The sequence below is a fragment of the Eumetopias jubatus genome, unplaced genomic scaffold (assembly GCF_037043125.1).
Source record: "Eumetopias jubatus isolate StellerSeaLion01/CBP00866 unplaced genomic scaffold, mEumJub1_p1.0 scaffold_1, whole genome shotgun sequence".
NCBI lineage: Eukaryota > Metazoa > Chordata > Mammalia > Carnivora > Otariidae > Eumetopias > Eumetopias jubatus.
In genome coordinates this window covers 215,857,678-215,868,467 of record NW_028274807.1, presented here as the reverse complement: position 1 = coordinate 215,868,467, position 10,790 = coordinate 215,857,678, and the positions used below count along the sequence as shown (strand labels likewise).

The 10,790-nt window shown below is 63.6% G+C and overlaps 1 protein-coding gene across 4 annotated transcripts; it reads right to left on the bottom strand.

The window, feature by feature from the left end:
* Positions 1-1,670: 1,670 nt before the first annotated feature.
* Positions 1,671-8,743, bottom strand: MATK (megakaryocyte-associated tyrosine kinase). Of its 4 annotated transcripts, XM_088018142.1 has the most exons (13): positions 8,602-8,712; positions 7,220-7,279; positions 6,743-6,856; positions 6,524-6,639; positions 6,209-6,428; positions 5,616-5,709; positions 4,258-4,323; positions 3,391-3,490; positions 3,216-3,300; positions 3,055-3,128; positions 2,720-2,915; positions 2,213-2,299; positions 1,671-2,118 (listed from the first exon to the last, which is right to left on the bottom strand). In XM_088018142.1, exons 2-13 carry the CDS (start codon positions 7,226-7,228, stop codon positions 1,879-1,881), a joined length of 1,401 nt encoding a protein of 466 aa, XP_087874268.1. In that variant the 5' UTR covers positions 7,229-7,279; positions 8,602-8,712; the 3' UTR covers positions 1,671-1,878. The 4 variants fall into 4 exon arrangements, with proteins under 4 accessions (XP_087874268.1, XP_027981859.2, XP_027981858.2 ...); XM_028126058.2 differs by having other exon boundaries at positions 3,225-3,300; positions 6,170-6,428; positions 6,743-7,279; positions 8,602-8,743; XM_028126057.2 differs by having other exon boundaries at positions 6,170-6,428; positions 6,743-7,279; positions 8,602-8,742.
* Between the last annotated feature and the right edge of the window lie 2,047 nt (positions 8,744-10,790).

Here is a 10,790-nt window from a genome sequence, read left to right as displayed (position 1 = left end):
GGGGCCCGCGTGTGCAACCCCCTCCCCAGCGAAGGGGGGCGAGGCCCTGGAGGGGGGTCCAACTACGCGCACTAACGGCCTTGGATGAGGAACCAGCTGTGCTTCCTGCTGAGGGCCGGGAGGGGGGGGTCAGGGGCTCAGCGCCCAGGGCTGGGGGGAGCCGGGCAAGGAGGCCCCAGCCACCCTGAGCCCAGGTGCTTCCCGAGGCTCCCTGGGACCCTCCAAGCCCAGCTGCCCTGTCTGTGAGGTGGGCTCGGGGCTCTGGGGCCGGGGTACGAGGCCTGCAATATGGGGCGGGGAGGTGGTGGTCTCTAAGTCCCTAATTGCTTCATTACTAAAGAGCTGCTCTGTTCTCAGGCCCCAATTAGCTAATTGGCCCCGGGTGGGTTAAGAGGCTGCAGGAGGGATCTGGGCGTTAGGCACAGAGGCTTTGGTGGCTTAGCGGATGCAGCTGATTCGGGTGCAGACGCTGTGTCAGCTTAGAGAACAGGATTAAGGGCGGGGTGGGGTGGGGCTACGTGTCCCCTCCAGCTGGATTAGGTGGGGGTCAGGCCACTCTCGGCCCGACGGGTCCCCCATCCTTCATTTCTCCCCCAGGAAGAATCCCGAAGCCCCTTCAGCTGCCGGTGGGGAAACTGAGACCAGAGGGTGGGCAGGGCTTAGGGGGAGGGCACCACAGGAGGTCAGTGTGACCTTGGGAAAGCCCCCCCCCCCCCGCTGAGGCTGTGCTCAGGGGGGGGTGGGCCAGCCAAAGGGGGCGGGTGTGCTATGGTCTGGTGTCCCCTCCCCAGCCCCAGTTTGGGGGTTCCCGGGGAGAGGGCCACCCCCGCCTGGCCAGAGACCCCCTCCAGGCATCCTAGAAGCTGGCTGGCTGGAAACATCAGTTGAGAGGGGGCGACTGTCAGACACAGCAGTAACTGAGCACCAGCTGTGTGCGCTGAGCCCTTCGCTGGTGTGGGCCTTCAATCCCCAACCCCACCCCGAAAAGACGCCTGATTGTAGAGGAGGCTGCTGGAGCCCAGGTGGGGGGGGACCAACTCCCCAGTTCACCAGATGCACTAACGTTTAGCACTAATGTCCCTCCATCCTAGAAATGCTCTCAGTTCGGGCTGGTTGGTCACCACAGGTCAGGGCCACAAAGCTCAGAACTTGGGGGTGCGAGCCTGGGCCCCAGCCCGTGTGGGTGTGGACAAGAGAGGCAGGGCCAGCACTTCTCAGCCAGTCTCCGCCTGAGTCGCTGGGTCAGTCTGGTGGCTGGACTGGACCCTCCCCGGGCTCCCGCACATCCACCCTGAGGGGCAAGGCTGGGGCAGAGGGGGTGGCGGCGTGGAACTTGGGCCTCCGTGGCCACTGGCACCCTCCCGCGGTCCTCTGAGCCTGGGACCCCAAGGGTTGAATACGGCAGCCGTGGGGGTACCACAGCGGGAACCATGGATGATAGTAAGTAGGTCCGTGGGGGTGGCTGTGATCCTGGGGGTTCTCCTCACTCCATCCCTGGGGACCCGTGTCCCCACGGCGGCTACAGGATCCCGGCTGGGTAGGCCCCTCAGCGGGCAGAGAACAGGCAGGTGGATCGCCCTGGGCTGAGCGATGGTGGCGGGGGCTCCCCTGGTGTTAAGCCCCTGGGGTGAGGGACGCCAAGGGTTGCAGAGAGACTCAGACACCCACCGTCCTTGGAACCAGGCTTTATGGAGGCGCTGACCCCTTGCCTCCCCGGTCTGTGGTGTCCACGGGCCGCCTGGAGTCCCCCATGAGGGCCTGCCCTGCTGCGAGCCAGATGGGCAGCTCACCGGCCCTGACCCTCCTCAGGCCTTGGCCCCTGCCCCACCCCGCGCCCTCCACGCTCTCCTCTGGGGCCCAAGGCCTCACTGGGCAGGGTCAGGGCTCCTGGCTTCGGGGCAAGGGAGAACTGTCCGCGTCCTGGCCCCCCACCGGGGCCGAGGCGCCTGCGCTGCGCAGCTCCCGGGCCAGCTTCTCTGCCAGTTTTCGGAAGGGCGGCCGGCGGGCAGGCTCAGCCTCCCAGCAGCCGCCCATGAGGGCATGGATGGGGGCCGGGCAGCCTTCGGGGGGCTCCATGCGGTACCCTTTCTCCACGGCCTCGGACACCTCCTTCAGCGACTGTGGGCAGAGTGCACACCGGCATGGCTGGGGTCAGGGCCACAGTCGCCAGATCCGCAGGGGGCCCAGTGCCTCCCCCCAACACTCCACTCACCATCTTGGGGTACGGAGCCCGGCCGTATGAGAACACCTCCCACAGAAGCACTCCGAAACTCCAGACATCCGACTTGCTGGAGAACTTCTGTGGGGCCCAGGATCAGGGTGAGGAGGGGCCCCGAAGGATTTCTGCGCCAGCCCCTGCTTCCTCCAGGAAGTCCCCCCGGGCTGACCTTCACTCTCTGGTCTCCTCCCAACAGACTGCTCCCTCTGAGCCTTCCCCAGCCGAGTGGGACTCAGACCCAGTGCAGGGAGGGGGCCTTGTTATTCTTGGCCCCGGCGCAGAGCCCGTCTGCTTCAGAAATGGGGAAATGGGGGCCCAGAGAGGGTCACACAAGGGAGAGGCCAGACACGGGCTAAAAAGGAGCGACCGTGGGCCAAGCACTCACTGGGGTGGCAGAGCCATTCCCTTGAAAGAGGTCCCGAGAGAATAAGAGATGTGCCCAGGGTCACAGAGCAGGCGGAACCGGGGCTTCAAGGGTCCCAGGGGCGGAGGGGGGCTCACCCCATGTTTGAGAGCCTCAGGCGCCGTCCATTTGACTGGCAGCCGGCTTGAGTCCAGCCCCTTCCGCTCGGCTTTGGCCAGGCCGAAGTCACTGACCTTGGCCACCAGGTCCTCGGAAATGAGGATATTGCGGGCGGCAAGGTCTCGATGCACCAGCTTCTTGCTCTCCAGGTACTCCATGCCCTCGGCGACGTGCCTGGGGAGGGGGCAGGGCCCGAGGTGGGGGTGGCTGCAAGGGTGCAAACTCCCAAGGCCGGGCTTCTCCTGCTCCATGCCTCAGTGCCCCCCTGACCTTGGAAGGCCCCCCGCCCCACCCCCTCGGGAGCCCCACTCACAAGGAAAACTGCAGGAGCTGGGGGGTGCTCACGAGGGCCCGGCCTCGTGTGCGCAGAAAGTTCACCAGGTTGCCCTGTGGGGGAGGGAGATGGACCTGGGGGGCTCGAGGCTGCTCAGCAGCCCCCCCAGGCCCCGATGGCACCTCAGGCCCCACCCCCACCTTGCTCACGTGCTCCATGACGATGTAGAGCCCCTGGTGTAGGATGACGCCCAGCAGACGCACCAGGTTCTTATGCTGCATCTTCCTGGGGGGCCAGCAGGTGGGCCGTGAAGGCACGGCTGGGTCCCCGACCCCGGGATGCCCTCCTCACCCCCCACCCTGCCCCCGGACTCACGTCATCACCGCCGTCTCATCCAGGAAGGCCTGGGCTGTCACATCGCACTTGATGTTCTTCACAGCCACCTTCTGTCCCAGGTACTCACCCTGCAAGACCGCTGCGGGGGGGAACGGGTATGGGGACAAACAGTTGGGAATACCCACCTACCCCGACCCCCACATGCCCCAACACTGCTGTGGGGCCCCAGGCCTGGAAAACCCCTCACCCCTACAAGCTGATCAAAGAGAAGCATTGAACCCAGGTCGGCAAACCTCAGCTCGGGGGCCAGACCCAATCCTGTCAGAGGCCACCCCGCTTTTGCAAGGCCCTTAAGTTCAGGGACACGTGGGTGGCTCAGTCAGTTAAGGCCCCTAGGTTCTGAGCGGTTTTTACCTTTTTAAATGTTTGGGGAAAAAAATCAAAAGAAGAATACTACTTTGCAATAAACGAAAATTACATGGTGCTCCAGTTTCAGTGTCTACAAATAAAGTTTTATTGGCACACGGCCCCGCCCATTCATTTACCTGTGTCTGCGGCTGCTTTCCTGCTACAAAGGCAGAGCCGAACACTGACTCAGACCGTCTGGCCTCAAAAGCCTAAAATAGGTGCACTCAGGCCCGTTACAGAGAAGGTAGGCCAACCCCTGACCTAAGCAAGCCCCAGAGCCTTCCAAGTAACAAATTCCAGGAGTGGCATTCCGAGCACAGGGCCTGGAGGTGTGAAGGCATCAAGCACGATCACCGATCACCGAGTGCCTGCCTGAGCTGACGTCAGCCCCCCTCACAGAGCAGGTGCTAACATGGGTGTGAATTAACTCGCCCCTCATGACTCCTAAACCCGAACACGCCCCCCTTCCTTCAGCCTCTTACCCAGGCCTCCACTCACCTCCAAACTCACCCTCTCCAATCCGTGCACCCAGCGTCAAATGTTGCAGGTTCAGTAACCAGCCAGCTGTGGGGTAGGGACCGGGTCAGAGGGGAACGGGCTCCACCTGGCAAGAGGCCAGGTGGTGTCCCCCACAGCGCCCCGGCCAGGGGCACACATGCAGCTGCTCCCAGCAATGGTCAAGGGCTTGTCCGAGACACCCCACTCCTGGGCCTGCTTATCAAGTGCTGGAAAGCAACAGAGCCTGTGTACCCCGGGATGACCTGAGGAAAGGGGCTTACGGGGTGGGGGATGGACCCCAGCATGGCTTCCCGGGAATGCCCCATCGGGTCCAGGGGGTGGCGCTGGCAAACCCTTTAGGGCTGCCCTTCTCTCTTCTACCTGGAGACTGTCCCTCCAAATACCCCAGGGACTCTTCCCTTTATAGACCTTTACCTCTGGCCACCCAGGACACACAGCAAAAAAATACAACAGACATGGAGACTGGTAAAGCTTCTGGAATCTTCTGGCAGAGGTTCCCGAATCTTCCAGAATCTCCCAGCGTTCTAAGTGGTCATCTGGGGTCCAGCCTCCCTGACTCCTTGTCTCAAACATGGGACTCCATGAGACTCCATGTCTCAAACTCCTTCCCCTTCCTGCCCAAAGCCCGCCCCCCCCCACCAAATTACGAGCCCTTAATTTTGATCAAGCACGGGGACACCAGCCTCCCCTGGGGGCCATCCCTGAGACGTCCAGATTTCCCTGGGAGAGACAGACACGATCATCAGGTTCAGGAGGAGTGGCCGTGGGAGGGGGCATTTGCTCAGGGCCTTGAGCATCGGGGATTTCATTACTCAGGGCCTGGAGGGGCACTTCCGGTGGAGGGAACAGAATGCACAATAGCATAGAGGCGAGAGGAAAGCAAGGAGGCAAGTAAGGAGCATGGAGGAAGGGTCTTGTGGATGAACTAAGAAAGATGGCTCAGCCATCTTCCCTTACAATCAAGGGAAGGTTCTAGAAGGCAGGAGAGTGATGTGGGTGAATTTTCTTGATAGAAAGTCACCTCTGGGGACACTGAGGTAGGGGTCCGGCGGAAGGGGAATGCTCCCCAGAGAGGAGGCGGTCTGGTGGGAGGGTCTGAGGCTGGGCTGGGGCTCGGGCTTGGGCCTCTGGCCCAGGCCATAGGGTGGATGATGGGGACCCGGAAGCAGAGCAGGTGTGGGAATTCGCTCCCCGTGGGCCGATGGGCGTCCGTGGGCACCTCTGCCCCACCCGAGCGCTGCTCCAGGTCTTCAGCTCGCAGTGCCGGGCACAGCAAGCCATGCTCAAGTGATGCGGCTTTGGCCACCGGCCCCATGAGGAGGGGCGGGGGCCCCTACCTTTGGCCAACTCCTCTTCTGCCGACTTGGTGCCCTGCTTCCTCTTGGGTTTCACTAGCTTTGTGCAGATGGCCCCCTTGTCCTTGCTGTAGTGCTGCAGGGTGCGGGCGGAGCAGAGGCAGCCGTGAGCCCCTCCGGGGGTGCAGGGGACCCCTGCCTTCTGTGCCCTCCCCAGGGCGGCTCTCCGAAGGGGGTGGGCAGGAGCTGGGGAGAAGGGGGGCTTTGCTTCCCACCCGAGGAGTTGGGCTGGTTTCCATGGGAACGGAAAGGATGCAGGCTAGGAAACAGGAGGATCCTGGGGAAGGTGGGGCGGTGGTCTCTGGATCAGTGTCAACGTGGAGGTTCCTAGGGGTCCCCAGAGGAGCCACCCCAGTCCCTCCCTAGAGGGGGGCCCAGAGGACTCAGACCAGCTGTGGGGCCGGTGGTCCACGGAGACTAGCCCCTCCTTCCCACACCAGGACTGTGCGTGCAGCAGTGGGTGTCCCGGGCCCACCCGGTTGCCAGAATGGGGGGGGGGCGCCGGGCTGGGGTCCCTCCACCTCCACGGTGCAGACCGTGCGGCTCTGGGGCGCTAGGCCCGGCGGCGGCCGCACCTCCACCATGTCCATGAGGTTGCAGAAGCTCACGGCCTCGTCGATGGTCAGGCGGCCGCCGCGGTGCAGCACGCGGTAGTGGATGACGTCCCGGCCGAAGCTGACGCACAGCACGTAGTCGCCGGGGTGCCGCGCCGACTCGCGCACCAGGAACAGCCCGTCCTCGGGCGGCTGCAGCTGCTGCACGGCCTCCTGGCCCGAGATCTTCCCGTGGAACCACCTGCGGCCGGCGGAAGGGCACGCTGGGCCGGGCGGGCCGGGCCCTCCTGCCGCCCAGCCCCGGGGGTGGGGGTGGGGGGGCGTCCCCAGACTCACGGCATGAGGCTGAGCTTGGGGTCCGCCGACAGCGCCTCTCGCTCGCGCAGCGCCCCGGCCGCCAGCAGACCCTCCTGCCCGCTGGCGTGGTGCTTGGCACGGTACCAGCTCTTACTCTACCGGGGAGGGAGCCGGCGGTGGGTGTGGGGCGGCGGGGTCCGGGCTCCCGGCAGAGACACCCCTCCCCAAGCGCGCCCAGGCCCCGCGGCCGCCACTCACCTCACAGGCCTCCAGGATGGTGACCACGTCGCCCTTGTGGAAGGCCAGCTCTCCCGGCTTGGGGCGCGTGTGCTCACACTTGGTGATGCACTGGGTGCCTGGGGCCCAGCGCCTCTGAGGCCGGGAGGAGGGATGGGGGTAGGGCCAAAGGGGCATGAGGGGGAGGCCCAGGGAGAGAGAGAAATGGAAATTGGGCAAAAGACAGCAAGGCAGAGACAGAAGAGAAATCAAGAGGGAGCAGCCTGGGCAGAAGTTATCAGGCACAAACCCAGGGGCCCAAAGCAGAAGGTCAGGAAGAAAAGGTGACAGAAATGTAGCATCAGGTGATAGTGAAAGAGTGTGCAGCCCTGGCTGAAGGGGGCCGGAGTCACAGGTCCAGCCCCCCACCCCCACCCCGGACTCGGGGCTGAGGTCCCGCGGGTGTGGACTGGGTGGGGGACGGCCCAGGACACAGGCACCCGGGTTGGGGGTACTCACCGTTGGCATCCTGGCTGAGATGAACGTGGGGTGCCAGGCACGGAGGAAGCGAGGGCTCACCTGGGGGCGGGCAGAGACCAGCTGGAGATTGGAGGCAGGCTGGGGCGCCGGCCATTACTAACTAACCACTTCCTGCCCAGGCCAGGTGGGGGCAAGTACGGGAGGGCATCCCCATGGGGGGTTCCAGGTGGTGGCTCCCCAAGCCCCTCTGGGGAGGTGGTCTTTACCCACAGGAGTTCCTTATCAGAGTTGCTGCCATGGAACATCAGCGAGGAGACCAGAGTCTAGCCCCGCCATTGTCCCGGAAGGGCAACAGATGCACAAGGTGGGCACAGAGCAAGTGGCCATAGGGTGGGGAGGGGTGAAGTGCCTGGCTCAGGCTCTCCAGCAGCCCCACAGTGGGTGGGAAACATGGTGCCACCTAACTGAGCTTGGTTCCTCTTTTCTGGTAAGTGGGCAGGGGCAGGGCAAGGAAACAGAGGATGATTCAAGGTCATTCCCAAGTATCTCTGAACCTAGGGTGGGGCTGGGAGGGGGTGGGGGGAGCGGGCATGCAGCCCTGCTGGGCTTCTCTGGCCACCAACTGAGCCTCTCTGATGCCCCCCAATTCCAATGCCAACCTAGGATAGACATGCAGTCTCTTACTGCTGCTGGGGAAGGGGCTTTTCCACCCCTTTTCTCCTCCTTGGACCCCACAGCAGGTGGCTGGGCAGTGGGGATGGTTGGAGGGATGAGCCTCTGCCCCTCCAGTATTGCCCCCCATAAATCCCCAGCCCCATGTGTACTCACACGCATACTGACCCATGTACACACGAGCACACACAGAAACACATGGGGCTTGGACACAGGTGGACACAGGTACCCAAAGGCACGCGGGCGCGCAAGCAAAAACACATTCACCTAGAGACAGGTGTGTGCACTTCTACACATGGGTGCACACGGACAGACTCTCAGACGTCCAGAAATGTGTGTACCTGTCCCCCCCCAACACACACACAGACCCACACTTGAACACCTGGGCGCCAGACGCTGGGCGCCAGACACTGGGCCACCAGGGCACGCAGAGCTACACGCAGGGCCGCGCACACGCATCTCGGCCACACGCGAACATCACTCCACGTGGACGCGCGGATACACACACCCGGGAGCTTGCAGACGCGCACACTCGCACCCAGAAAAATACCCCCACCCTGCGCCCGATCGCCTCTAACCACCCGCTACCCCAGCCGCGTACCCGCCGCGCACGCCGGACGCGCACACTCGCGCTCACACCGGCCCCTCCGCCGCACGCCCGGGACTCCCCCGGAGGCCTCGGGGTTCCCCCCCACACCCCGCCACTGCCCCGCGGTCTCTCCCCTCACCCCCCCCGCCACCGCGCTCACCTGCTCAGGGGGCGCCCCCGGGCCGCGCCCCGCGCCCACACCCAGGAGGGCCCCGGCGCGCTGGCTGCGCACCCCGAGGCAGCCCCGGCTGCACAACTTGGAACAAGTTGCTCCGTTTCCTCATTTTGGGGTGGAGGGGAGGAGGGCTGGGGGAGCGGGGGAGCGGGAGGCGCCGCGGCCCGGGAGGCCCCCGCAGGTCCTAGCGCCGGCCGCACTGCGGTCGGCTCCGCGCGCCGCCGCCGCCGCCGCCGGCCCCTCCCCGCCCCGCCCCTGAGGCCCCCGGCACCTCCCGCAGCGCCCGGGCGGGGGCCGGGGTGCTCGCCTGCTCCACGCCACTCCCTGGCACGGTGCCGCGGGGCGCACCCCGCCCACCCGGGGAACCGGAGGCCTTGGAGCTCGGAGCGGGTGCCGCGCACGGGGCGGGGGAGTTGTGGAGGGGGGGAATAGGGAGAGTGAGCCGCCCGTTTGGGGAGATAAGCAAGCCGCAGAGCCCAGACTGTGCAATGGACACTTCGGACTGCGATTCCAACGCCCTCTTCACTCACCTCCTCTGCCGAGAGGGTTGTTGGCGTCTGGCGCAAAGCAAGTGCTCAAAAATGTCATTGGTCATCAGTATTGTTAGGATCCTCAGCAACATTAGGGGGATATTGGGGCCCCCTATGGAACCGGAGGCCTCCTGGTGGAGCCTGCCTGGGGTCAACCCAGCTGGGCCAGGGATTCCTCCTCCGCAGAGCCGGCAGCGCGGGCTTCACCCTCAGACACCGGTTTGATGAGCGTTTGCTGAGCGCCGCGCTGGGCCCGGGCCCGGGCCCGGGGCCCAGCAATCGCTCTGCTTCTAGGGCCTGAGTCTGTTGGACAAGGATGGTGCTCATCAGAGGAGGGTGATGGGCCAGGATGCCCAGGGAGCCTGAGTCCTGTTTTAATCTTCTGTCAGCCCAAAAGGCTAAGTGTCTACGCTCCAAGGCATCATGTGATTTCTCAGAATAGAGGCCCAGTTACAGAATTGTAAAAACATCCCAATTATGGAATATTCTAGAACAAAAACTAGGAAATTGTATGTATCAAGGTTCTAGAATCAACAGTTGTCGAAAACCACCACCACCACCACGTGACTCAACACAACTGGCCCCATCCTTTCGTGTTATACAGGAGAGAATCAGCACATGGGGAAAGTTCCAGAAGGGGACCCTCCAAACAGCCCCAGGGTTGTCCCCAGCGAGGGCAGGGGGTGGGAGGAGAGGGAGGGAGAGGACGCTTTCCTTCAAGGTGGTGTAATTCACTGGAAGTGGTAATGTTGGCAGGGAGGATGCCCCGCTAAGGATATTCCTGCTAAGCGGGGCTCCCCAGGCTCCCCGGGCTCGGCTGTGGGAGAGTCCTGGGGTGCGGCCACACCTCCCAGCCTCAGGCACTGCTGTGGACCCAGGGCTGGGGACCCTGCAGCCAGCATTCAGTTGGGTCACGGGGCCACCATATATGGCAAACCATCATCACTTGCCTGAAATAGAAACATCAAAATAGCCACAGGAAACCCAGTAACGCCAGTAGCTTCAGACCAGAGACTGCAGCCAGAGGTCCCACGATGGAGGCTTGCCTGCTCTCTGCTCAGCAAGGACAGGAGCCTGTGTGTAAGACCTTAAGAGGCTCGCGCACCCCAGGGAGACTTTCTCCTTGATACAGTCAGGGCGGTGGGGAGAGCGTTGAAAGGGGCTGGCTTGCTCCCCCTGTGAATCAATACTTAGTGTCTGAGGAATACCTACGTCTTCCCCAGGACCCGAGGGGTCCTTGTCCTACACTCTGGAAGGCCCTACCCCAAACAGAGGGATCAGAGAGGAACCACAGGAGCGGAGATTGGAGAAGGACAGACTTCAGGTGGATAGTGCCAGGTTCCCAAATCTCCAAGGGCTAACCTGGGGTGCAACCCCCGCCCCCCCCCCCGCCGCATATGGGCTTGGGGCACTGAGCTGTCTCAGTCTCCCGGACTCTAGGGAGATAGGTTTGAGTCCATGGTTTATTTGGGTCAGAGCTACAGAAGGAGTGAACTGCCCACTCCTGAAAGCATTCAAGAATTGGCCACTTTGAATCTCAAAGACTAGATGGGTCTTGCAGTCCCCAGAAGTGGCAACCCCAGTTTCTCCTCCTCCTGCCAGGAGCAGGGGGGACTAGCCCCTTCCTTCTACCGGCCTGAAGCC

What these genes read in the sequence shown, in the direction of transcription:
- MATK (XM_028126057.2), bottom strand. Translation starts at nt 7,228, where the DNA reads ATGCCAACGGTGAGTACCCCCAACCCGGGTGCCTGTGTCCTGGGCCGT. An exon ending in CCCAAGCTCAGCCTCATGCC is followed by an intron (nt 6,429 to 6,523) that starts GTGAGTCTGGGG and finishes CGCCGGCCGCAG; the next exon opens with GTGGTTCCACGGGAAGATCT. An exon ending in TAGCGCCCCAGAGCCGCACG is followed by an intron (nt 5,710 to 6,169) that starts GTCTGCACCGTG and finishes CGCACCCTGCAG; the next exon opens with CACTACAGCAAGGACAAGGG.